The 26,257-nt window shown below is 34.3% G+C and overlaps 2 protein-coding genes across 2 annotated transcripts; both read right to left on the reverse strand.

The window, feature by feature from the left end:
- Window positions 1-839: 839 nt before the first annotated feature.
- LOC112011615 (DNA-directed RNA polymerases IV and V subunit 2) lies at window positions 840-13,432 on the reverse strand. The gene is made up of 8 exons (XM_024043982.2): window positions 13,199-13,432; window positions 11,518-12,003; window positions 10,492-10,704; window positions 8,230-9,113; window positions 6,152-6,437; window positions 3,460-4,410; window positions 2,950-3,221; window positions 840-1,480 (listed from the first exon to the last, which is right to left on the reverse strand). Exons 2-8 carry the CDS (start codon window positions 11,989-11,991, stop codon window positions 979-981), a joined length of 3,582 nt encoding a protein of 1,193 aa, XP_023899750.1. The 5' UTR covers window positions 11,992-12,003; window positions 13,199-13,432; the 3' UTR covers window positions 840-978.
- A 2,519-nt stretch (window positions 13,433-15,951) lies between these two features.
- LOC112011613 (chorismate mutase 2) lies at window positions 15,952-19,720 on the reverse strand. Its single transcript, XM_024043978.2, has 6 exons — window positions 19,470-19,720; window positions 18,961-19,174; window positions 17,349-17,435; window positions 17,126-17,269; window positions 16,824-16,916; window positions 15,952-16,559 (listed from the first exon to the last, which is right to left on the reverse strand). The coding sequence occupies exons 2-6, from the start codon at window positions 19,165-19,167 to the stop codon at window positions 16,329-16,331; spliced, it is 762 nt and encodes a 253-aa protein (XP_023899746.1). The 5' UTR covers window positions 19,168-19,174; window positions 19,470-19,720; the 3' UTR covers window positions 15,952-16,328.
- Window positions 19,721-26,257: the final 6,537 nt, after the last annotated feature.

A 26,257-nucleotide genomic window follows, 5' to 3' on the forward strand; every position in this document is an offset into this window, starting at 1 on the left:
TTCTTTGTTTTGATGGATTTTTTTTCTCTTTCTTGTAGAGTTTTGTATTTTTGAATTTTGACGGATTCTTTTTCTCTTTCTTGTAGAGTTTTGTATTTTTGAATTTTGACAACTCCAATTTGGATTGATGTGCTTTAGTGGTTCCAGTTGTGTTTCGTAATTCTCCATCACATATCCCCTCTCCCTCTCATGACTTCGGCTAAGTGAAAAATTTTAATTGTTAAATACTTATTTATTTTGTAAGCATATTTCTTCTAAAAACAATTTATCATAATATATTATTTTCAATAAATTTTAGAGAATAAATTACAAATTATATCACATTTCAAAAAAATTATATATTCCCTACCATATATATAAACATTGTTGTTAATGGGGTTCAGACCTTCCTCACGATCCCAAATCAAAATCAAAGGATTCTTGTAACTTTATAGCGCTTGAACAACAATCCCAAACACAAAACATTGCGAATTTTGTCAGACTCAGAACTAAGCAAAAAACCAAGCTCAAGCTGAAGAGCAATACCATGAACCAATACCAGACAAGCTTTCTTATCAGTGAGGTCCATCTTGTTCCTGATATTGTCACTTTGTTGTCTTCGACGTTTCGTTTGTTTGTTTTGATTAGGTAGTGGTCACTCGCAAGCCCAGCATATACATTTGGATGAAAAACCCAACCCAACCCCTGGCTCAATACTAATAAGTATAGCATGAAAATAACTCAGCCCAAAAGTGTCATGATTATTGTGCAGAGACACAATAACAAATGACCTAAGTAGTAAATTCTACTTATAATTGAATCCCCTTTTCTAGCCTTGATAATTGAAAGAGAGCAGCAAGTAAATTTCAAAATAAACACCATCAACTGAGATATACAGAAATTCAGGGGAACCTATTCAAATATTAACAAGATAATACTGGTTGACAAGCAGTTCAGAAGTAGCACAACCCAAAAGACAACCAGCAGGACCCTTAAGACTCAACAGAGCCGGGTTTCAAACTTCAGACTTATGCCCATGCTGAAAAGCTCCTGGCACAATAACTTGGCCCCATAAGGTACATTAACCTTAACAATGTCATCTACTGACTCACAAACCCGGCAATATGGACCCCTAATCTTACGGCCACCTTGCACAGTCCGTTGGATCACATTTGCAACATTTTTGCATTTCTGGCATATGTGCATCTGGGAGGAGTCACTGAGCGTAAAGAGGCGTTCATGCAAGTTTCCTGAGGCACCATGGGCTATAAGGCAGTCACGCTCCATCTCACCAAACTTGATCCCACCAAACCGCTTCCGATCTGCCACTGGTTGTCGGGTAAGAGGATGGACTGGACCTGTGTTGCGAAATTTTACTTTGTCCTCAGACATGTGAGTCAGACGCTGATAAAATGTTGGACCCATAAATATGAGGGAACGAACCATTTCACCAGTTCGTCCATTGTATACTCTCTCATTTCCCCATCTTGAAAATCCAGCCCTGCCACATATTTAAAAATACAAGAATCAGTTTATTCAAAAATTATTATAAAAAATAAAAAAAAAAATACAAGAATCAGTCTGGTGAACATTTTTGAAGCTAAAAAATAGAACTGATTCCGAACAATAGGAGATCAAATAAGAAAATAACCCCTAAGACAAATAGAACTGCAAGAATAACATGCAACCTATCAACTGAGCACGTAAATCTGAGAAGGAACAGAATCACAGTACTAATATCATATCCTAGACAAAATAAATGAACATGACATACAAGCAAAAGTGACAAGGAACATGACAAGGAACAGACAAACTAATAATCATTAGCATAAAGAGCCAGATCCTAGACAAAATGAAATGAAATGTACATGACATACAAGCAAAAGTGATGCAAGACAACTAATACGGATAAAAGTTGTATCCAGTGCACTAAGGTCCCAATTTTGCAGTGTCTAGGAGAAATCATGGTTGGCAGCTTACTTCCAATTTATTGGAGAGGCTGATTCCCAGACACAACAACAAAATTGAAGAACATAAAAATAAAAGATAGATAAATCAACACCTATGCTTGCTTGGAGTCTGCACCAAGCAAAAGAGAAAAAAACCCGAGAGTCAGTACCTAGGGTTGGCTAGAATCAGCACCAAACCATTGGAAAAATTCCAAGAGAGACTATATTGATCAATCAAACTATAACAAGTCTCCATAGAATCACAACACTACGCTTATATAGACCATAAGTTAACCCAAATTCCGGTTAATTTAGGAAACCCTAATTCTAAGTGACTTGGAAAATCCCAATTACTGACTTACAAAAGCAACCACGACTCAAGGAAATTAATAAAATAACCTACTAAAATAATAATAATAATAATACATAAACTGAAAGACAATTGACCAATAAAAATATAATTTCTTTGCAAAATCAAATAGAACTAAATTAGAATAAAATTTATTAAAAAGTTGAAAGAAACAAGACCTATACTTAACATACCACAATATAAGGGAACTGTTGCCGAGTCCTCAAATGGCTGCACGGATATATATGCCTTCCATGCCATAATGGTGTCTTTTATATTTGGTGTGTCCCAACATGAATATCCATTGTTCAATGGCCAATTCATTAACTATTTTATTTCTATATTACTTTATTTATAAAATTAAAACAAAAAAAAACAAAAAAATGTGCTTAGTGCTCCTCAATTGTCAAAGCCTTTAATAAGGTAATAATGGAAATATACTTCAAGGATCTGAATCGTCCTTGCATTAATGTCTTTTCTTATTAAGCTTTGTGTTTTGTCAAGTAAGGCACTCATTATTGCATGGAGGGAGAACGTACAAAACAACACATAATTTATCTGGTTCCACAAACTTTCTTTTTTCTAAAGCAACCATGTAAGAAGAAAATTCAAAGGAACTTATTGGATGGTGAAATGATATTGAATAAATAATTATGCCCGAGTATTAGTTACCTATGAAGCTGTTCAGTGATGGCATCAACAGAGACTGTGGAGAAAGGGGTGGCATATCTCATTGAACCACCACAGGCTATTCCCTTCCCTAAAGCAGCCTCTAGGAGCTGACCCGGAGTTTGTCGTGAAGGAAATGCATGTGGATTTATTACAACATCTGGAACTATCCCTTGTATTGTGAAGGGGAAGTTCTCTTGAGATTCCAAAAAACCCAAGACACCCTTCTGACCATGCATGCTTGAAAACTTGTCTCCAAGACATGGAGAACGAACCTGCATTAAAATGTAATTAATGAACAAGAAGTTCAATCTTTCTAAAAAAGATAGTAAAGTAAGGTGAAAGCCTATGTATTCCCACATCTAGTAAAAGACTAATATATAGACATTATCGACATAGTACACATTGTGCACATATGCATAAAGGTACGTGCATGTGTGCACAAACATATGCACATTCGCATATAAACATGTGTTTGCATTAAGGTTCAAGTACAATATGGTCTAAAATTACCTGTCTCAGGGACACCACAGCAAAATTCTTTCCCTCATCGTTAGAAGACAGCAAAACTTTCTGAACCATGCCCCTTTCAGTGTGCTTCAGTTTTATACTGTGATCAGACCCAGATTCTGCACACCTCCCTATGACAATGTCACCACTCTGCAGGTTTGCACCAATGAAAGGGAAACCATCATCGTCGAGGCTGTCAACACGTCCAATCTTACTTTGAATCTTTCCAAAGTTTACAAAATCCTCAGGCTTCCGCTTTTTTTCTAATGAGTCCTTGTTGTCAACCTCAGCCTTATAACTTCTGATATGCTCGGACCGAAACATTCCACGCTCCAAAGAAGCCTTGTTCATCACCAAGGAATCCTCTTGGTTGTACCCTAGGTGAACATTGACTGCCACAATAGCATTCTGGCCATTGTAGAATTCAGGCTTTGGCAGCATTCCATGATGACCAAGAGGATATCCTGGTTTTCCAAGACAATCAGAAGTCATCGTACGAAAAAGTGGCCTTTGCGGATAATGCAATTGGTGAGACAGAGTATCCACTCTAATATTAGGATTTGTAGTGGAAAAGCCAATAGCCTGTGAAGAGTGCTTCTGAGATTGATAAAGGACCCTCCTTGCATGGTCATGATTTGCAAATGGGACAAGTCCACAGCTCAAACCTAATAAAAACGACATGTCAAGTTCACAGTGGGTATACTTATCAGATGACTTCCCTCCTTTTTCCATGAACAGATATTTAATGCCCCATGCAGTGCAACAATCTTCTTCTTCTTCAGTTCCGATTAAATCAATGATTCCCTTGTCCAAAAGAGATTGAAAGGTGTAATTTTCACCTTTATCTCCTTTAATCTTTCCTAAATTCTCTACAACTAAAAGTGGACGTAAAATCCTTCCAGCATCAGAATATATCCGTATTTCTTCATGTTGTTCATCTCTTTTAATCTCCACCTGCAAGAGTAAATCATTATTAAAAATGATGGGTATATATACATTTCTTCATGTTGTTCATCTCTTTTATAACACACACACACACAAAGTGGAAATACAATAAAAGATAAGATACGAAATGAAAAATTCGTTCACAGATAAGGGTGGAACCTAATGATGAAAAGATGAAAGAGAGTCGCTTGAGATGGTTTGATCATGTGCAAATGAGAGAAATTAATTCACCAGTGAGGAAGAGTGATTCTTATACAAGTCAAAGGGAACGAAAAGAGGTAAAGGAAGACCTAGAATAACACTAATAGAAGTAGTAAATTGACATGCTAATTAAGAAGGATAATGATAGAATGATAGAGAAAAATTCATGTGGACAACCCCAATTAGTCTGTTGAGGATGAATAATAGACCTCAAAGTTTTGGGACTAAGTCTTTGTTGTTATTGTTAATGCTATATACATAAAACAAACCAACTCAAAATCCACAGCAGAATTGCAACTGCTGGATAAGAACTAAAAGAAGACTAAACCACAATCAAAGACTACTTCATTAGTTCAACCAAAAATCAAAGGAAATGAAGATAATTTACATATTTGTCAAAGCATTAGCACAAAGAGGACCAAGATCCAGAATAATTCAGTATTCTGACTATGGTTTTAAGAAAGTGAACTGTAATAAGATCCATAAAGAGGAAAAGTTCAAGGTTATACGGATTGACAGGAACTATGATGACATAATAATTCTTTTATAATTAATTAATATAAAAATAAAGAAAATAAATGGCCAAAGTTTAGCAATCTTAACCTAAACAATATTTAAAGAGGTTCAAATATATCTTGATTAAAGACGAGATCAATTCCAGCTTTTTTAGTGAATTTTTTCATAATTAGACCGGTAAACCCATGCACAGTTTAGCAGGTTTTGACGGCAGTTCAAGCAGTTCCCAGCAAAATAATGAATTTTTGGGGGTGTTTGGTAGAGTAGTAATGTTATTTGTAGTTTTTTGAAATACGTGTGGGTGAAAATGTGTGTAAAGTGTAATGTTGTTTAAAATGTAAAAATGTGAGTTTGAGATGGTAAAACAAACAAGCCCTAACTTCCAAAACCTGAACAGGTGGCTGGTTCCAAGTTGACCCAGTCCAGTTTTTAAAACCATGACAGTGACAGACCAGCATAAATAATACTAAAATAAGAACTTATAACACCAGCACTGTATCATACATGAGCAGGACACAGCACTGCTGGTGGCATAAAATTATTCAGAATATGTTGAAAAAACTTGAATTTGCATTGATTGAGTTATTCATATAATCTAATCAAGGAAATGTTATAGATGTTAAAAAAGGAACAAAACAACAGAAAAAGAGATATAAGGTGAGAGGAGGAACTTCCTGCAGCAAGGAATTCAACCAGAAACTTACTAAGGCATCCACTGTTGGATAGCCTATACAAATAATAGAGCTCGGCTCCTCACACATATCTTGCTTGCAGTGACATTGTACACCAGGATAAATCAAAGTCAAACCTTTTATGTATATACTTTGCAAGCCAGAAACAGCTACCACATAGAGGATAGTTTGCAGAACTAACTTCCCCAAGCTAATATTAACAACTATTTACTCAAAGTAATATTTCAGATCATAATTTAACCTTCCACCCCAACCATAGCAAAAAAATATGGAAGCATATAAAACCAAAATAAAAGAAATCTGAAAAGCCTCCAGGGAAATAGGGAAGACTTATAATGTACCTGATGTGGCAATTTCTTCCTGCGTCGCTTATACCTAAGCTCTTGAACAAATGTAATCGAATCTGTACAAACACCAACCCATTCCCCATTCAAAAATACTTTATACTTTTTACCCAATGGAGCATCATCCCCCAATTCCTCCAACCCACAATCAAACAATTTGGAAGTTATAGGCTCCAATATGTTTGTGCTTACTAGTCCGGTGATGGCCAAATTTTTTACAAGCCCACAATTTTCACCATCTGGAGTAGAGAGAAAACATACCCTCCCCCAGTGAGAAGGATGTCTGCACACAGAAAATTCAATCAGGTATATTGCAGCCCCTGTTGAAAAACCACTCAAAAACCAAACCCAGTCAACCACTCAGCACTCCAACAATCAAATATGCAGAAGTTGAGCATATACAATTTACCATCCAACACTAGGACTCAAACAATTAATAATATTGAATGCATACACAATTAGAGGAAACAGCTCAATCAAATGCTGATAGCAATATGAATTTAATTTAACTTCACGTAAACACATCCCTTTTCTTTCTATAAGTAGCAAATAATTATATCTTTTTTTTGATAGGTAGTAGCAAATAATTATATCTGGAAGTCTAACACCAATTGATCCAGGATGTCACTTCTGACATAATTTCCTTCTTTTTTCCATTTCTCATTTAATGTACTATCTTTGCACATGTTTGTTTTCTTATCATTCACCTTCTCATTTCCACTTAATTATATCAGTTCCAAGCAAAGAAAATTTACATCTAAATTGAGAAGCCTGATAGGAAGAAGAGATTAATGAAGGAGGTACTTAAGAGAAATCAATATACATGCCAAGAAAAATTTCAATTGCTTTCTTGTTCCTGCTTGATCTGCAATTAAGGTGTGAAAGAATATGCATCCGCTAAAAAATGACCAAGAGGTAAAAATACATTATGTAGAGTTCTTTTTTTTTTTTCCCGGCAGAGGTCGGGGGGAGGGGAGACTGGGGGAGAGGTAAGTTAGCCTTATTTAATTTTAGGAGTCAATTGAAATTTTATTGGTAATTTGGATTTTATTTTAGGTCTTAATAATTAATTAGGACTAAAAATATTCCTCATCTTCCGAATGATTTTGATTGGAGAAGCAAGGCAGAGGATCACTTTGCAGCCACATTCACCACTCTGTGGAGAGAGAGAGAGGTATTTTCATAATATAAATCGCAAATAAAATTAAATGTAGACAGACAAAACAAAACAAAACAACTTAAGCCTCCTAGCAACCACCTCCCCCCACCCCCCCCCCCCCCAAAAAATAAATAAAATAAATAAAAATCCCTCTCTCTTGCTGCCTTAAAGCTTCATGACACCTCTGGATATTGGATCACGATTCATTTCAACCCCTCTTTCCTATAAGGATTCCCCACTCTTCATTGTCAAATCTCTATTAACATCTGTACTTCCAAACAAAAATGGTGAAAAAATAATTTCTTCATCATTTTCACAATTCTAGCCAAACAAAATAGATAAGTTATTTTCCCGAAAAGATTTTATACTGAAATCATTTCCAGAACAAATGGAACATAAAAAGATGCTCTTTTTCTTTAGTGAGATGCTTAAATAGTTTTATCGTTAATTTACTCTTCTGAAAATAAATCTGATCTTTTAAAACTGTTAGCATTGTCAGTTTTTATCTTGAGACATAACTAGCTGTTTAAATCAAGCATTAATCTGATTTTTTTTAAAAATAGTCAGAATTGTCAGTTTTTATCTTGAGGCATGACTAGCTATTTAGATCAAGCACCACACATTGCACACACAAACCTTGTGCACCAAAGCCACCACTAAAATATTAACTTTGCTATAAAGGGAGAAGAATGTTTAATGCCAAATGAAATGGACCAGGATATATTTAGAAAGAATGTTGATGACACCATTAACTTGCCAGCAGCCTATTTCAGTCTAACCAGGCATAAATCTCAAAAGGAGATTGTTTGGCACAATAACTAAAGCATATATCATTCAACCAATATATCAGCTATGTTGAAGGTATAGCCAGTAACATATTGAAATTCAACACTCAATATAAGTTCAAATAACTTACGGATATCTGGCATCTCCAACCTTCCCTGTGTACTGAACCTGCTGGCGTGTTCTCCTCATTTCAGCCATCGTCTGCAATGGGTTTGTTCGCCCTAGTGTTGCCACCACACCAGAAATCCTTTCCATCCTCTTGAAAGGATGAGACCATGCACCAGTTGAGAAGGCTCTTGAAAGGCCATTGGTGATTATGGAAGCATCCAGGTAGTGTTCAATTTGACGTATATCACGATCTCCATAAAGGTCTCTCTGCAGAGCCTTCTGCATTCGCCTCCGTGCATGTGCAATATGCACTTTCAGCTCTCGCTCAAGCAGCTCACCAGCCAAGTCAAACCTTTTGTTTCTAAAATCATCCCTGTTATCAGATTTTCTTTGGCCATTATAAGCCTGTAAGAGGCACTTCACCATATACCCAAGAAGACGAGCCTTTTGCTTGGAGCTTTGGAGACTGGGAAACAGATACATGTTAATGCACTCTTCAATAGCTTCCCCAGGAGGAAATTTGGTGTTCTTTACGCATTTTTCTACAAAATTTAGAGCTGCCTTCCCTCTCCGGAAGCCCCCACAGTTCTCATTGGCATCATGAATTGAGGCAAATAGAATATTCAATATGCTGGCATCTTCACTGTCATAATCAATAAGATCTATGACTTCTCTGTCTGATGATACCCCAAGAGCAAAAAACAATATCCATATAGGGATTTCTGTTGACAAGAAATATACAGTAAGAACTTGCTCTCCTCCTTTAATATCTTCAACTTTAGGAACCCCCACTAGCTTCACAATTAACCTGTGCTTCTTCACTTCAGACTTGTATGCAACAGTCCAACCTTGATTGTTCAAAACCCAAAGCCTCCTCATACTAGTCTGCTCTTGTGCAATAAATGTCTGCAATAAACACCATACTTTTTCCATTAATATATATATATATATATAATAGGCAGAGTAAGAAGAAGATAAACAAAAAATATATATATATCTACCTATAATTAAAACACTGCATGGCATATTTAAGTTACAGTTAAAATTCAGAATAAGAAGTGGAGGAGGAAAAGAGAATTTCAGAAACCTAAAATCTCAAGCCCAAAGGTGACAGAAACTTCTCCAAGAAGGGAATTATCAGCTAATAATGTAAAACAACAAAGATGGCATTGTGAATTCACACTAAGTGGAAACCATGGATAACTTGCTTTTGCATTGTCCAGTTGCTAAGGAATTATGGGATTTTTTTTTATTTGTTGCCTTTGGGATGAAGTGGGTTATGCCAAAGAAATTGAAAGATCTGTATCAATGTAGGCACCGCAGTTCCAAGTCCTTGCAAAATCATGCTTAGAATGTTGCTACCTCTTGTTTAAGGTGGCATGTTTGGAGAGAGAAGAATAGGAGAATCTATTAGGATCAGGAGCTACTTATACAGAGATTCAAATATCAGCATTATTCTAGAGGCTGTTTTTAGATGCAAGTAGACCATCAACATTGCGTGACTTTATTTATGCATTGTATTTATAACTGTTTGTAAGGAAACATGGGGTATACTGCCTGTATATTCCATAGTTTCCCTTGTACATTTCTTTAGTTTTAATAATTAAAAATTATTATTACTTACAAAGAAAATAAAGTAGCTGACCACACGTCATTTATTTGAGCCCTTAGAAGTTACCTTGCAACAAGTGTCATAGTTTGATATTAAAATCATTTTGATTTTTTTTTTTTTTAAATAAGTATAAATTTCATTAATGAGAAGGAAGAGAAGGCATAGCAATTTACATAGGAAGTGTACAACAGGTCACCAACATCAAGCATTAAAAGTACAAGTATCAAGCATCTCAAACAAAGAATTGAAAGAGAAGGAAACCGAAGCATTTATCAACTCAGACAAAGTCTTGAGTAATAAAAGCATCAAGTTAGAAATAGAAATTCTGCATCCTTCAAATGTCCTAATATTCCGCTTTTGCCATATACCCCACATGAAACAATGGGGGATCATGCTCCAAAGCACCACAGATTCCTCCTACCAAACATTCCTTGCCAACTTGTTAACAGCTCAACACCCTTTTAGCATAACCCACCTAACCCCAAAACATGAGAATACCACACTCCAAAGTTCTCAAGCAATAGAGCAATGGAGGAGAAAGTGATCAAAAGTCTTCCCATCCCCCTAAAACATTTGTTTGTTCAACTTTAAGTGCCATAAAGGAAAATCTATTAGAACTGCAACCATGAATATATAGGACAGAAACTAAAAGAAACCATTATTCGAACTTACCTTCTCTGCACCCTTAATTAAAAAGTAGCCTCCATGATCGAAATCACAATCGGCATTCTCAGCTCCTTTCATGTAGCACAGGTCAGACTTCACCATCACAGGAATCCTTCCGAAAAATATATCCCTGTTTTCTTCACTTAGGATCTCCCTATCAACAAACTGATCCTTCCCGGTTTTAAACTTGTCACTTCTGACTAGTTTCTGTGTGTATACCTGATAAATTACATGGGTGCAACACAATGTCAGGTCTTTTTTGGCTGTCAATAGATTACACAACAAATGACGAACGTCACATAATATACATAAAAAATTCATCAAATAACAATACTTTGCACAGTATTTCATCTGTAAGATCCTTCTCATAAAGAGTTCACACTTTACAAAAAGCAACCTAAATTGCACCATAGTAATAAGAAAATCAAGCATGACCAAGATTAAAAGCAGTGTATTTGTATTTAATAATGGACAACACCTTGAATTCCATATCCTGCAGATGAAAATTATGACTAATCAGAATGTATAAGCATAACTCATGGGGGAACCAACAGCACAATGCTGCACTGGTTAGTTCAATTCTCAAACCAATAACGTACCAAGCACTGCGTCTAGGAGAAAGCAAATAATTTTGAATTATTGCTAGTAAGGCCCTAGTCAGTTGACTGGCTTACTAGAACAAACAATCATGCACCTATCACCTTCAGCTAGGCACATGGATACCCTCATTTTCTCAAAATTACATCAAGTATTATCCAATGTCACATAAAAGTTACAGATATTCACCTTTTTTTTTTTTGGATAGGAAAAAGTTACAGATATTCAGCAACTAAGTGTACTTATTAATATAGCATAACAACTCAAGTGCACTCTTATACAATATGCAATGTTAAATCAGCGTATGGAAATTATCATACAAAACCTAAGCTATGATAAGTGGGATAGCTATAGCATCAACAAGAATGTCAAGCACTTGTCAAAATGAAATGGGAAAAACTGTACTAATTCAATTAAAAAGTTAGATTTATTGACCTGAACATCGATATTCACTTTCATCCTCGCTGAGTATGTCATGTTCTGAAGCCGGGCATGCCTAGGAAGCATATTAAACTCCTTCACATTTCCTTCACCACCCCAAAAGATCGGCGGATCAAGGGTCACCTTCCCAAACCTAACCGAGGCATAGCGCCACTCACCCTCCCCCTTCTTCGATGGGTCGAATCCAGGCTCAACTATGATCTCACCAAAAGAGTCAAAGGCCCTCTGGATGCCATTCTTGATGAAGTCATTGTACGAGTTGATTTGGTGACTTATCAAACCATACTCATTGAAGAATGAAACTGCCGCCTTCTTACAAAAAATTTTCAGAAACTTTTCACCCAACTCATGTATGCTAGTCGACTCGAGGAATTCATCATCATCGGTATCCATCTCCACCCCATTTGAATACGCTTCACCCTTACTACTCATGCCTATTTCTTCCTTGGCATCCGATGACGCCCCCATTGGCTTCAAAATCTGTGAAAAAAAAAGGACAAAACAACCAATATTAAAATTAAAACCATCAAAGCAATTATGTCAAAAACCCTTAAACCAAAATTCGCAACAGAGGCAACGGTGGAAAAGAAAAGAAACATAAAGCTTGAACATGTTGGCTCAACAGCAAAAAAAGTGAGAACCACACAGACAAGGCATTGCAAAGAATCTTCCACAAAAATAAAAACAGATAATAAACCCAAGGCCCAAATGTAAAAAAATTCAACATATGTAAGCAAGAAATGCACCAGTTTCTTCTCTACTACCTGATTCTCTCTTTTCAAATTAAATATAAGCCAAATTCTCATAGCTTTATTTATAAACTGATCAGTTATTGATTATATTTCCCAAAAAAAAAAAAAAATCTTAAACATGCATTAATTTAAAGCTTTCAACCTTATGTGTCATAGTTTTGAAGTTTACAACTTTTTAGTTACAAACAGACCTCTAAAAATGTGGACACACTTATCCTTTCTTTAAGTGCCTCAATCATTAACTAAACCCAAAACCTTCAAACATTCTGAAATATCACTTATTTGCATACCCATGAATCCCAAACAGCAAAATCAAATAAACCCACATGCAAAAACCAGTTTCTTCCTCTCTTGTACAATTTTTTGCCATCCAAAAACAAAATGAATTATAAATATAATAGAGTATTTAATTTTTCCCTCGCCATTTTTTTCTTTAATAATTATAAACCAGTCCATCCTATTACCTTGTTTCCAAAAACAAAGACCATTGCTTTCCTATAACAAATCAATTTAAATGCACTTCTTTTTAGTACATCCAGTACTTGCATTCAATAAAAAATGCTCATACTTTTTTTTAGGAAAAGATAGAAACTTTTTCATTGGAATAACCTAAGAATTGATTACAAAATGCTCCAAACTAAAAGCCTTTTACTTTTTCTATGATATACATACACCAAACCGATTCCAACATTTTTTTTTTTTTTTGCCCTGAAACTACCAACGTGATCAGTTAAAAAAAAAAAAAAACCTTTTTAAATTTTTGCTTTTAAAAAACAAAAATTTTGCCCTGAAACTACCAACGTGATCAGTTAAAAAAAAAAAAAAACCTTTTTAAATTTTTGCTTTTAAAAAACAAAATCAGGGTTAGCAACATTTTACCTAGAATGAGAAGAAAAAAAAAAAAAATGAAGGTAGGGACTTACATTAGAGGCTGTCTGTGAAGTCTGAAAATAAAACCCTAAACCCTTCTCTTTAAAATCTTCAGGAAAAAAAAAATCAGGAATTTTCTTGCTCACAGTCACTGCTACAGCCACACAATGAGTGTGTGTGTGTGTGTGTGTGTGTGAGAGAGAGAGAGTGAGGTATTTTCTTTTCACACTCACTCTGTCACTACTCTCTGTGTGTTTTTTTGTGTGTCTGATAAAAAGGAAATGAGTGTAGTCGACAAGGAAGAAAGGAGGAGATGAATATATGACTTCCGGGTTCCAAGAGCTGAAATGACTAATATATCCTCTATTGGACTCGAGCTCTGTTTTTCATTGGGTCTTGGACCCTGCAGTGGGCCCACAAAGGTGAGGGTGTTTTTGGATAATAGGAAATTATGCTCATTTATAAGATAATTCCAGCTTCGCTACAAAAATTACTTTGGCTGAATTGCCAAGTTATTATTTAGTTTTATACAGTGAAAAACTAACACCGTATTATTTATCATTAAATACTTGCCATGTTATATTAGTTGATAATTTTGATGTATCTATAAATTTATTTAACCTTTACTCCCAAAAGAAAATCTCAGTTGTATCTTTGTAAGTTACAACTTACCATCTAAATTTCGATTTACAAACACCAAAAAAATGAAAAAATCACAATTTAAAATTGTGATCGCGTATTTTAGCTCAAAATCGCTTAACCAAACAGGCACTAATTTCCCATGTCCTACCACAAAGGTTGCTTATTTCTCAAGGCCACATGCGTCTTTTAGCCCTCATTTTTCTGTTCAAACTTCAAAAGATAGCTAATGCTATTCTCCAAAACAAAACAAACAAACAAATAAAAAAAATTCAAACTCCTTTTTTTCTTTTCATACTCTTTGTTAATTCTTTAAAAAAAAAAAACTTTTTGTCAAAGTTTTTAAACTCCTTTCAATACCATATTGGCCAAAACCTTTGTATAAAGCCTTATATTTCACTCTATGTCTCACCCTTCTCAAGTAGTAAATTGTGTTGAAATTTATATAGATTAACTTTTGAGGCAACAAGGTTTTTCAGAATTGTCTTTTTCTTTCCCAATTATGTGTAAATATTTAAATAGTCATAGTTCTTAACAACCAAATCTTCACTTGCGATTATGATGTTGAACAAGTATAGTGACACAACTTTTTCATAACTTGTTGAGTTAAAAAGTTACAAGAACTTGTTTATTAATTTTTTAGTTTTTAAAAAACAAAAGTTACGAGCAATTAGTAATAAAAGTAGTGTAAATGGTAGACCTAAATGAAAGGAATTACCCACCACTACCAACCTGTTATCTTAACAAGTAATAGAAAAAGTTATGTCAACAACAAATTAAACTTTTTGTGGGATTGTAAGGCCCAATACCTTAATTTCTTTATCAATAATGTATGCATATATCCAGGTCCAACTCAATTCATTTTAGGTCCTAAAGTGATAACTTTAAGTTGGACCATTTCTTATATTTAAATATTAATTAAATAATATTAATTTGAATTTTGATAATGAACATTGGATTTCATTAATGAGTTTATTTGAAAAAACTATTAATTTTATTTTAATTATGATAGAGAAATGAATAGTTTATTCACCTTCCATGTATTTAGAAGATAGGAAATTTCTATGCTCACTATAAACGTGAAACACATTATCACACATTATCAAAGCGCACAACATTTGAAGAGAGGATAATTTCAGCTCACAATAAATCTTAAATTACAAGCTATCACTAGTTCTAATATGAGCCTACTACTAAAATTATTTTTTGGCCCACTAATTACAGCCTAACAACTTATCACACAAAATTTGTTGTGAAAATATTATGGACGAGCATTTCTCAAAACAAATAGATAATGCAGTCTCTTGAGCAATAGTGGGCCTCGAAATTTTTTTTTTTTTTGAGAATCTACTATTTTATTTATTTGGGAGCCTTGGCCCATTGCCTAAAGGTTGAGCCAGCCCGTACATGTAGACATCAATATTATGAATCTATTATATATCCAATGATGGATAAACTTTGATAAATAATAAAATTTAGGCTGAAGTGTAAAACACAACCTTAAAGTTAAGAGGTTTTTGAATTTCACAAAATTTGATTTTCCCCTTAACATTATATGCTATTTGCATCGCTACCCTTCCGTTAGTTTTTTGTTGATGTATCTATTAAAGGTCCATTTGGATACAACTTATTATTGCTGAAAGTTGCTGAAAATTAATTGTTGCTGAAAACACTGTAGCAAAATAATTTTTAAATGTGTGAATAGTACCGTAGGACCCAGTTTTAATATTTTTTTAATAGGTAAACAATGTATGAACAGTGCATAAACAGTGCACACTGTTCATGCACAATAATTTTTGTCCCACAAAGTCAACAAAAGCTGGCAAAAAAAAAAAAAAAGAGAAAACGCAGGCAGAAATGCAACGCAACTAACCACGCTATCCAAACCCTCATTAAGTGTCATACCAGTAGCCCAATGAAATTATTTTATTTTATAGACTTTATGATTTATTTATTTTTTAAAGATTTTTTAGTTAATTTAATTACATGTAAATGTTAAATCCACGTGTCACAATTTGATCAGACCTATTAATATAGGTTATAAGCTGATGTAGCACTTAACAAACATATATGCGAAAAACTAATCATAGGGCTAACTATCCAAACAACATATAGTATTAGCGGGCAAAATCCAAATTCTAAAACTTCAAGTATAAAATTCCAAGACTACCAAATTTTAGGAGTGTGTTTTGCACTTTAGACTAAATTTTATTCAAATAAAAGATCAAAGTACACATGTATTATACCAGATGTTGATCACACCTACGCTTAAATAGTACAACTATCAAGAAATTCCATTAAGTTTGAGAAAGAGAACCTCCCTTCAAACAACATCCCCAGGAAGTGCAACAGTCGTGGATACACTGGTACACATATTCAAGCAGACGAGTTTTCTTCATTGAACACAGATTTATTCACTGGCCTTAAATAGGATACTCAATTCCAAAATCACCATTCTTGAATAAGCAATTATGATCATCAGACAGATTCAATTCTTTGAAACTCCATCATATTAGTAGTTGATACATGAAGGAAAAGTAGGCTTCAATCAAGACGTCGCAGTAGGTACTCGACTTCAACATGCTTGGTAAGAGGCATTATCCAATCCCCATAGAGGCGAGAAACTACTGATGGATCAACCTTGTACTTTCCATGGTTGCCATCCTTATTCAGAGTCACTTCTTGCCCAAACATCATGGCCTTCTTAGCAACCCTCTTCATCACTGCCTCCTCTACTTTCTCAAATGTCAACAATTTCATCAGAGTATCTCTGTCCTGAAAAAACCAACACATTGAGTAAAACGCATGACCTTTATGTTTAAATTTGCCATATGTACTCACTTTCCTCAAATGCCTGTCATAGTGTAATTGAACTCATTATTGTATTAAAAAAAAAATCCAACTTTATATTGTTATAGTGAATCTAATTTATTGCTTAAGAGTTAAGACTCACAGGTTCTTCAATCTGCTGATCAGAACAAGGCAAACATTCTAGCAAAACCTTATTTACTATAGTACTTAATGATGCACCTATAATACCTTAGCGCGAATTGCAGGCTCATATTCTTGAGGGGATTCCCTGAATTTTACCTCAGCTACTAACTTTCCATAATGAATTCTTCTGGAGAGGGCCTACAGGAAATATTCTGTATTATTCATTGTGAAAAACTCAAAATATGGCTTATGCCAGTAATCAAGAATTTATCTTCTCAAAGAAAATTTTTAAAAGTATAACAACATATGACTTTGCTCAACAATCCAGATGATCATAAGCAGCCAGAAAATGTTTTATTATAACAACAGCATAGCAGAACACTGAACAAGTTCACACGCACCATTACCTGTAAACACACTAGGTCACTAGCAGCAGTTGATGCATAATTGCCATCATCACCCGGTGCAACAAACAACTGAAGCAGTTTATTGATATACGTATCCCATATGTCCTTGTTTATGTTAATTGAAGCAGCTGGAGGATGCAAAAACTGTAGTTGGAATTAGATCAAGAGAAACTGACCATTTCAAAATTTAAAAGCAAAACAAGAGTTTGCAGCATATGATTACCTTTGCAAAGTTGTGAGGTGGCACCACTGAAGGTGGTAAATCTTCTGGAAAGAAGGGATGTTCTTCAGGGTTTGCATATCTACCAGCCTGCAAAATTCCAAGTCATATTATAAATAATACTGAAGTAGAAAGTACCCACGCAACACAATCCAAACAATTATCTGTCGCCTGAGATTCATTACTGTGGTTCTACTAAGTTCACATTTGGCATTGACACTAAACAAAAAAGTATACATATCAAGGATACAAGTAACTTAGTAGATAGAAAGCTGGAACAAACGAGATTACATACAGTCAAGCAATTTATCTCAGGGCTAGACTTTCAGATGCTGCGTTCGAATTTAATTTGGCTTGGGTGACCTTGTCAGATATGTTTAACAGCATGAAGAGTCAGTGTGGCGTACTAATGACAACAATGTTCATGTTTTCTAATGAAAATTAGCCGATGACTATACCATATAAACTTGATGTCGTTTGATACAATTCTACTAAGAATCAAAGAACACAAACCCAAATTTCCCAATGGAATGTCTGGTCAGTCCACCCCATTTGTTATAAGAAAAAAAGGTTCACCCTTGGAGATCTTTCATATTATTGGTTCTCCAAATTTTTTGTGTCCCTTAACTGGCTACATCTATGGATGCAAGAATGACTCTTCACTCCTTCCTACACTGTGTGAAATGTGATGATCAATTTCAACAACAGAAATGTTACCATATGGAAATCTCTTTGCCATTTGTTTAGTCAAGCATTAGAGGATGCAGAGGCTCGATTAGTCATTTTACACAATGTTTGAACAAAATTGGTAAAAAGGCACTATCTTTCCCATATAATAAAATCATAAAAACATATTAAAAAAACCACACATACATACAGGGAGACCAAAAAAAAGAAAGAAAAGGAAAACATAATTTCTGCTAGACCTTTATTCACATGGTAGGACCATCATCAATTCATCAGTGGGAACTGGGAATAGTATGGAAAAATGGAAACAGCACCACCCAAAATAAATGGTGAATACGAAGTCCTAGCCTAATAATATGTTTTGTACTTTTACACACACATATATATATACATATATATATATGAAAGTTTTTTTTTTTTTTGAAAACGTATAGTATGAAAGTTTGTACTTTGGTTTAATCTAATACTTTCATATATATACGTTTTCAAAAAAAAAAAACTTTCATATATATATATATATATATATATATGTATGTATATGTACGTGTGTGGGTAAAAGTACATACTAGCCTAGGACTTTGTATTCACCATTTATTTTGGGTGGTGTCAATTTGGACACTTTGAGATTGGATCATTAAGAGAGCAACCCAAGTATTTCTCATAATGTCTGATGACCGGAACATTAAGTGCCACTTTGAGAGCCTCCTGAGTAGCTTCATCTGTATTCCTGCTGAAAAGGAGGGGGAGTTCTCCCACATGGCCCAAAATCCGTGGTCCGTCCAAATTGACACCACAAGCACAACTTCAAATTTTTTTTTTTTGCAGACAATACAAAACATAAATATATTTTATTATAATGATAGTATCAATATTTTATTTATTAAAATATGAATATTTTGAATGAAAAGCAAAGCGCATACATACATACCTTAGCTAGGAGGGCTTCGGTTTCCTTAACAACAAAGCGAAGCAAGGGACCAGAAAAGGTGTGAATGGAATTTGAAACGTAAGACTGGCTGTAGGTAGGAGAATTGATGGGGAAGTGAGCTCGCTCTATGAGACTGAAAATAATGCTGTCTTCTTGTCTTATCAATGAATGTCTCACCGATTCAAGCGTCAGACTATTCGTCGCCATGCTATTTCTAACATTATGGGATGCCACAAAAAAAAAAAAACAATAAGTAATAATAATAGGGACATGTTATGTTATATGTTAGCAACAATTCTATCAAAAAACAACTAGGAAATAAGGAACGAGGCCATTATTATTATTATTGGGACTTGGGATATATGGTAATTGTAATATATATATATATATATATATTTTTTAAAGGCATCCTTTGGTGAAGCATTTTGTTGTATGGTTGGTAAAATAAATAGAAAATGGGAAAGGTCAAATAAAACATGAATAAAAAAAGGAGAAGAAATTGTAGGTACCTTTGAGTTTGCTGGGACTTTGTGGTGATGGAAGAGTCAAGACAGAGGAGAAAAGAGGTAGTGGAGGAGAGAAAGAGGTAAGAGAGAATGGAATAATGGTGATGGTGTTTTGTTTTCTATGACTGACTACTCTCTGGCTCTGAGAACATGATAAAAGTCATGATCTTTATTATATATGGAAACGAATATCATGGGAAAGAAGAATCTAAGAAAAGTGGGGTTTGATGGGAGCGGCCATTTCTATTCTTAATATGCGGATTTTGCGTGTGTAATAGTGGCCATGGCGTGGCGTGATTGCGGTTGTATTGCTTAGGCAGGAAGACAGGTAAGTGAGGACCCACACGCACTCTCTTTATTTCCACCTATTGGTGGTGTCGCCCCTTTTAGTTAGCGTAGATATTCATTTTGTAAATAGTGTAGGTTGTTGATGTGATGTATTACATTATTATTTTGTTAGTTTATTGATAATATAATCACTTCATTTGTTGTAAGAGCATCTCTAATGGCTTTTTTAAAGTCAAATTTAGAGTATCAATCCCTCCACAACTAGGAATGGCAACGGGTCAGGTTCGGGCCGGGTTTTTTCGTACCCGGACCCGACCCGTGGGGCAAAATCCGTGGCCCGGACCCGGCCCGTTTAGGGTACCGGGTTTTTTTCCGGGGCCCGGACCCGCCCCAGCCGGGCTCCATGGGCCCCGCGGGCCCCGTTTAGGGATTGGGCCCAATTCGTGGCCCAACCAAAAAAAAAAATACAAGCACAAACACAAACATCAACAACAACACAAATACACGGCAACACAGCAACAGCAACACAAATACAAATACAAATACAAATCAATCAACATTGAAGCATCAGTCTTACTGAAATGAGATTTTTAGACAATAAACAATAAATAAACATAAAAAATAGAGGAAACAAAACTCCATTTATGGACCGATTCTTACATGAATCCTCAAACATGAAATACCCAAAAACAAAAACTATTAAGAGGAAATGAACCCAAAAAAAAATAAATAAAGAACTCAAACAGTAGCTTCATCAGCGGTGGTTTCAGCAATCTTCGCCTGACCTCACAAGATTCATGCTCCTCCGTGACAAACGGCGACCACCACGAGATCCGTGCACCTCCACGACAAACGACGACCACCACGAGATCCGTTGACGCACAGCGACAGAGAATGTCTGTTGTGGGAAAAGAGTAGAGGCAGTTTGAAAGTTGGGGATTAAGAGTTTGGAAGCTGGCTTCGTGCTTCAACACCGAACTCGTATCGGCAAACAGTGATCTGTGTGGCAGGGCTTGACGAGGAATATTTGAGGGAGGATTATGGCTTGCATAGTGATGGAGATAGGGACGAGTTTGAACCAGGGAAGGATGAGAGAGGCGGTTGAGTTGAGAGAGAAATGAGTTTAGTGTCGGAGGGAGGCTGAAATGAGGGAAGGAGGCTGAAATGATGAGGGAGGGAGGCGAGGGAGGAGGCTGAAATGAGGGAGGGAGGCTGAAGAAAATGAAATGAGGGATTAGGGATTAGGGTTAGATAGGTTTATATATATAGAGAGGGTATTTTTGTAATTTAGGGAACTGGGTTTTTAAACGGGTCGGGTCTCGGGTCGGGTCCGGGTTTTTTTATAAAACCCGGACCCGACCCGGACCCGCTTCGGGTTTTTTTTTTTTAAATCCATACCCGACCCTATTTCTAATCGGGCCGGATAAAACCCGGTCCATTAGGGTCGGGTCGGACCGGGTACCCGCGGGTCGGGCAAAAATTGCCATCCCTATCCACAACCACTTCAACAGCTTCTCTATCTCTATTTTTTAGAGTAGAATTGCTACAGTGCTTCTTTATAAGTAGAGAACACTGTAGCTTTTACTATTCATCCTTCAAATTTTTTTTTTATTATAATAATCAGGTATTGAATAAAAAAAATGTTGAAAGATGTGTAGTTGTTAAAAAAGAATAAAGAATTAATAAAAAAATAATATTTAAATGAGATAAAGAATGGATAGAGAATCTGTTGGAAAGTATATTTGAAAAAGTGGATAGTTAAAGGTAAAAGTCACTGTTCATTCTTCAAACAGTACAAAAATTTAGAGAATCTGCTGGAGATGCTCTAAACATTTATTTATTTGTGACGGGTCAAAAATTTTAGTTATGGTTTTACTGTATATGTGAAAAAATAAGTTTTTTTTTTTTAAGTAAGAAAAATAATAATTAGTCAAGTAGCTACTAGCTACTAGCTAGGTAACAAACTTAAGCTTGTTTAATAAAAAAAATAAACTAAACTTGAATATGTAATTTTGTTCGATAAAGAGCTTGAGCTTAACTCATGTTTGAAATAAAATTAAATGAATGAGGCTGAACTTTTAACACTCAACACAACTCAACTCGTTTATAGCCCTATATTTGGATAAAATAAAGGATTCAAAAGTTTTGTAACTTAACATACACAATTTCTACCATATATTCAAATCTCACTAATATATTATTGTAACTATCATATTATTGAAAAAAGGAAAATTCTTTAATTTTATTTTCCTTGATATGGTATTTGAGTATTTCTTAGGTAACTTTGGAAAAAATTTATGGGAAAAAATTTCTTAACATCCCCCCCCCCCCCCAACATATGATATTTCTAAGGTAGAGTTTAGAACATGATAATCTACTACCGCACACCAAGGTGCGGTGATTATTCTACAAGTATAAGTGCTTGTGGGGTGTGAGGGGTAAGGGCTGGGGTTTAAATTTCTAGGAAAGAGCTTCACTATGGGACATTGGCCCAGTGAGCCCAGTACAATAAATTTGTAAATAGTGGGTTAAAGAACTAGGCACTACTAAATTTGACAACGGCTAGTATGAATGTAGAAGATGATTAAGTAAGAACAAGGAACATAGAGCTGAATGAATCCATTATCCGAGGAGATAAACTCGCTGTCTGAGTAGGTATGTTTTCATATAAATTGTTCAAATAGAGTACAAGTGCAATTTAGATTGCTACGGTGCCTCTTCTCTATTTTTCCTCCCCTCTTCTCATGAAGGGTCTCTTACATTATATATCTCCCTCTAAATCATCTTGATCCTACACTTGTTGATCATCTGAGCCCTTATTTGAGTACCTGTCCTATCAGACACCCTCTTTGGCTTCCTGTAAGTTGTGTTAACCAAGGCAATACTGTTTAGATGTCTTCTCCACATAAATGTGGTCGGAAAAGTAGCTGCAATGTATTCAATTCGATGATAGCAGTTTTCCCTTATATATTTTTGGGTTTCCATCTTTCTTGTATGTTTATGGCGCATGTCCCTATCACTAGAGCTTCTTGGAAGGTCACTTTGATCATTAGGATCTACATCTGATCTATATTTAGCTTATCCGAGAAGATATTCCTCCTCGGACTCGGATGACCCCACATCTATCTTGTAAAAAAAAAAATGATAATCTTTTTAAGATTTTTAGGAAAATGTTTCATAAGATGAGAATATTTGGCAACAAATCACACAAAATTTATTGTGAATTTGGATTCCACCCAATCCCACTTTTATAGGAATTCCCTTTTAAAAATGTAGATATCCAAAATCCTAATGCTTAATTTTAATTTAGTAATTTAGGCATGTCTTTCTGTTAATTTTCATAATTATTTTATGACTTTTCAAACTTATTTTTATTTAATAGTGTGGTATTGCGGTTTGAACTTTAACCAATGACATGATTCTTATACCGAGTTACTGTTTGGTCCAAATTTAATAATTACAAGTCGCAAACTTAGCGATGTGTGTAAATAGATAATTATTTTATAATTGTGATATAATATATAATTTATTCTCCAAAATTTGTTAAAGATAATTTGTTTTCTCTGAAAAGTAAACAATTTCTAAAACTATTTTCCATATTACTATCTCTAAAATATATTATTCTATTATTTTAGGTTTGTTTGATTGGTATTATTCATTTTTGAGGTGGTCTATATTCTTTGAAATTATATTATTGTGTATGTTTTCCTAATTTTTTTTTATATGTAAAACTAAAATTTTTAAGTTTTAAATAAATTATTCCAATTCCTCATTTTTTTCAAAGGAGATTATCACGATAATCAAAATTTATAACAAAATTACACTTATTATTTCTCACATTGGTTGTGTGTGTCTAGTATCCACTGTTTATAACCCCAGTTTACAACTACAAAGATTATGCCCTTTTGTAGTTGTATTCTGGTGAAATAATGTATTATAAACCCGGTTTAACACACTAATATTACTATTTCGTGAATGTTCTAATAAATGTTATTGCTTACTAAAAAAAAAATGATGTTTATTCCACATCGGTTGTGTGTGTCTAGTGTCCGCTGTTTATAACCTCAATCTACAACTATAAAAGTTAGGCTCTTTTGTAGTTGTACTCTGATTAAATAATGTATTATAAACCCGGTTTAAAATATTGGAAAATCTAGTTTTGCATCTCATACAAAACACACGGCGGAAGCAACAATCACAGATCTACTTCAATTATGAAAGATAACATGTAACCATGAATTTTAGAACAAAGAATAGGAGGCGTACCTTGATGTAGTGAATTTCAAAACCAAACTTGAGAATACTTGGGAAAACTTTTAATCTTCACTCCAATTCCACTTGATGCCCAAGAAGTGTGGTATCTCAATCAGTTTCCAATGAGAGAATAAAAGAGTGTCTAACACTCACATACATCATTGCATTCCTTATGTGATCTAAATGAAAACCACACTCACATAATTATGTATGTTTCTCTCCTTATATATAACTAATTATCTAATTGGGCTAGCCTTTTGGGCCATTCTAATTGGGCTATAATGTGTCGCTTGGAGTGGGACCAAAATGGACCAATAAGATACTAGCTCCAATGGGCCTTGGGCTTTTCTGTTAACTCTTGACAAGTTTAAAGTTACCATTAATTATATTCAATACCACTATAAGAATATAATTGCACTCTAGGCCTTATTAATAAATTATATTCCAAAACTTTATTATACATACAACCCCTTCATTAAAATATTCGTAGTAATACAAAGTTATGAACATAGACTGCCACTTTGAAGATTACTACATCTTAATCCTTGAATACCCGGTTTAATCCTTTATGTTATTCATTATATATTTATGAAATCCAATTTCATAAATATATACTTTAGTAACTCCTTACTAAAGTAGTTGAGCCCAACACTCTGAATAACTAAACCCATTAAACTTATCTCAATGGAATATTTTATATCTCCATTAAGAGATTATGAATTCTATCTTGAGAATATATGGTCCATCAACACTAAATGCGGTTGCCCAACATACTGAGTTTTGACCATAACTTATAGATCTCACTCTTGATATATCAAAGCAACCTACATCTCATGATCAGGTCCATTATTTTCTCAGGATTTAGAGTTGATGTAAATAGAAGTCGTGAGATTTATTATTCATTTGACAGTCGTTAGGAGAATAATAAATCTCACAGCGGTCCAGTTCAATATGTCTTAATTCTTAAAACATATCAACATATCAACTAGAAGTCTCCACTTCCATGATTAAGACAAATCATCTTAGTTGATATGTTATAGTCTTCGCAGATGAAATGCCCAATTTCATCACCGACTACGAACTAAAATTCTGAATTTACAAAAAACTTGTGATTTATATCTTCTGTGACTAAATCACATAAATCACTGCTATGCATCTCATGGACTAAGACAATGTCCCATTAGTTCATTTATAAATAGTCTCATATAATTAAACAATCTAATTATTTTAACATGCCAATAAATTGAATTTTAGGGCACAAATCCCAACAATAAACACTAATATTACTATTTTTATGTGTGTTCTAATAAGTATTATTGTTTACTAAAAAAAATGGATGTTTATCCCATATTGGTTGTGTGTGTGTCTAGTGTCCGTTGTTTATAACTCCAGTCTACAACTACAAAGGTTAGGCCCTTTTGTAGTTGTATTTGGTTAAATAATGTATTATAAACCCGGTTTAAAACATTAGTATTACTATTTTCGTGTATGTTCTAATAAGTATTATTGTTTACTAAAAAAAAAAAAAAGGATGTTTATCCCACATTAGTTATGTATGTCTAGTGTCCGCTATTTACAATCTCAGTCTACAATTACAAAGGTTAAGCCCTTTTGTAGTTGTACTCTAATTAAATAATGTATTATAAACCTGGTTTAAAATACTAATATTACTATTTTCGTGTGTATTCTAATAAGTATTACTGTTTACTCAAAAAAAATATTACTCAAATAATCGATAGGCACATTTAAATGCATAACCAATATTGTGTTTTGATATAAATTCAAATTCATACTTCTAAATTAACTTAAACAAAAATCAAACCAAATTTATAAGAGGGAGAGAGTTGTAAGAAATAATACAAAATTAAGAGAGAGAGAGAGAGAGAGAGAGAGTAGCAAATTCATAGAAAATAAAATATATGGTAATAAATAGCAAATTATCCAAGCCATGCTATGTAATAGAATAACATTATATTCTCATGTACTATCTTTATATGAAATAGGATAACATTTAATAATAAAAAAAAGATAACAGCTTAAAAACACAAAACTAAATTGCATCAACTCAAAGTAGAGTTCTCTAGAACATTAAAATTTATCATCCTAAATTAGAGATGCAGGAAAAAAAAACCACCAAAAAATAATAATAAAAATTAAGAGAGATAGAGAGAGAATACCTTCTTGTGTGGAAAAAATATGCATAGAACGGGAAAGAGAATGATAAATTTATAGTAAAAAGTTGTGAATAA

This window comes from Quercus suber, unplaced genomic scaffold (genome assembly GCF_002906115.3).
Source record: "Quercus suber isolate HL8 unplaced genomic scaffold, Cork oak 2.0 scaffold_74, whole genome shotgun sequence".
Taxonomy (NCBI): domain Eukaryota; kingdom Viridiplantae; phylum Streptophyta; class Magnoliopsida; order Fagales; family Fagaceae; genus Quercus; species Quercus suber.

Bases quoted from the DNA above. Each gene is read 5' to 3' on its own strand.
- LOC112011613 (XM_024043978.2), bottom strand. From the start codon at position 19,167: ATGGCGACGAATAGTCTGACGCTTGAATCGGTGAGACATTCATTGATA. The intron at 16,917-17,125 runs GTAATGGTGCGT...TATTTCCTGTAG, and splicing joins GTGACCTAGTGTGTTTACAG to GCCCTCTCCAGAAGAATTCA. The intron at 16,560-16,823 runs GTATTATAGGTG...TGGTTTTTTCAG, and splicing joins AGCCTGCAATTCGCGCTAAG to GACAGAGATACTCTGATGAA.
- LOC112011615 (XM_024043982.2), bottom strand. From the start codon at position 11,991: ATGGGGGCGTCATCGGATGCCAAGGAAGAAATAGGCATGAGTAGTAAG. The intron at 10,705-11,517 runs GTCAATAAATCT...GTAATTTATCAG, and splicing joins AAGTGAATATCGATGTTCAG to GTATACACACAGAAACTAGT. The intron at 4,411-6,151 runs GTACATTATAAG...TTACTCTTGCAG, and splicing joins GGAAGAAATTGCCACATCAG to GTGGAGATTAAAAGAGATGA.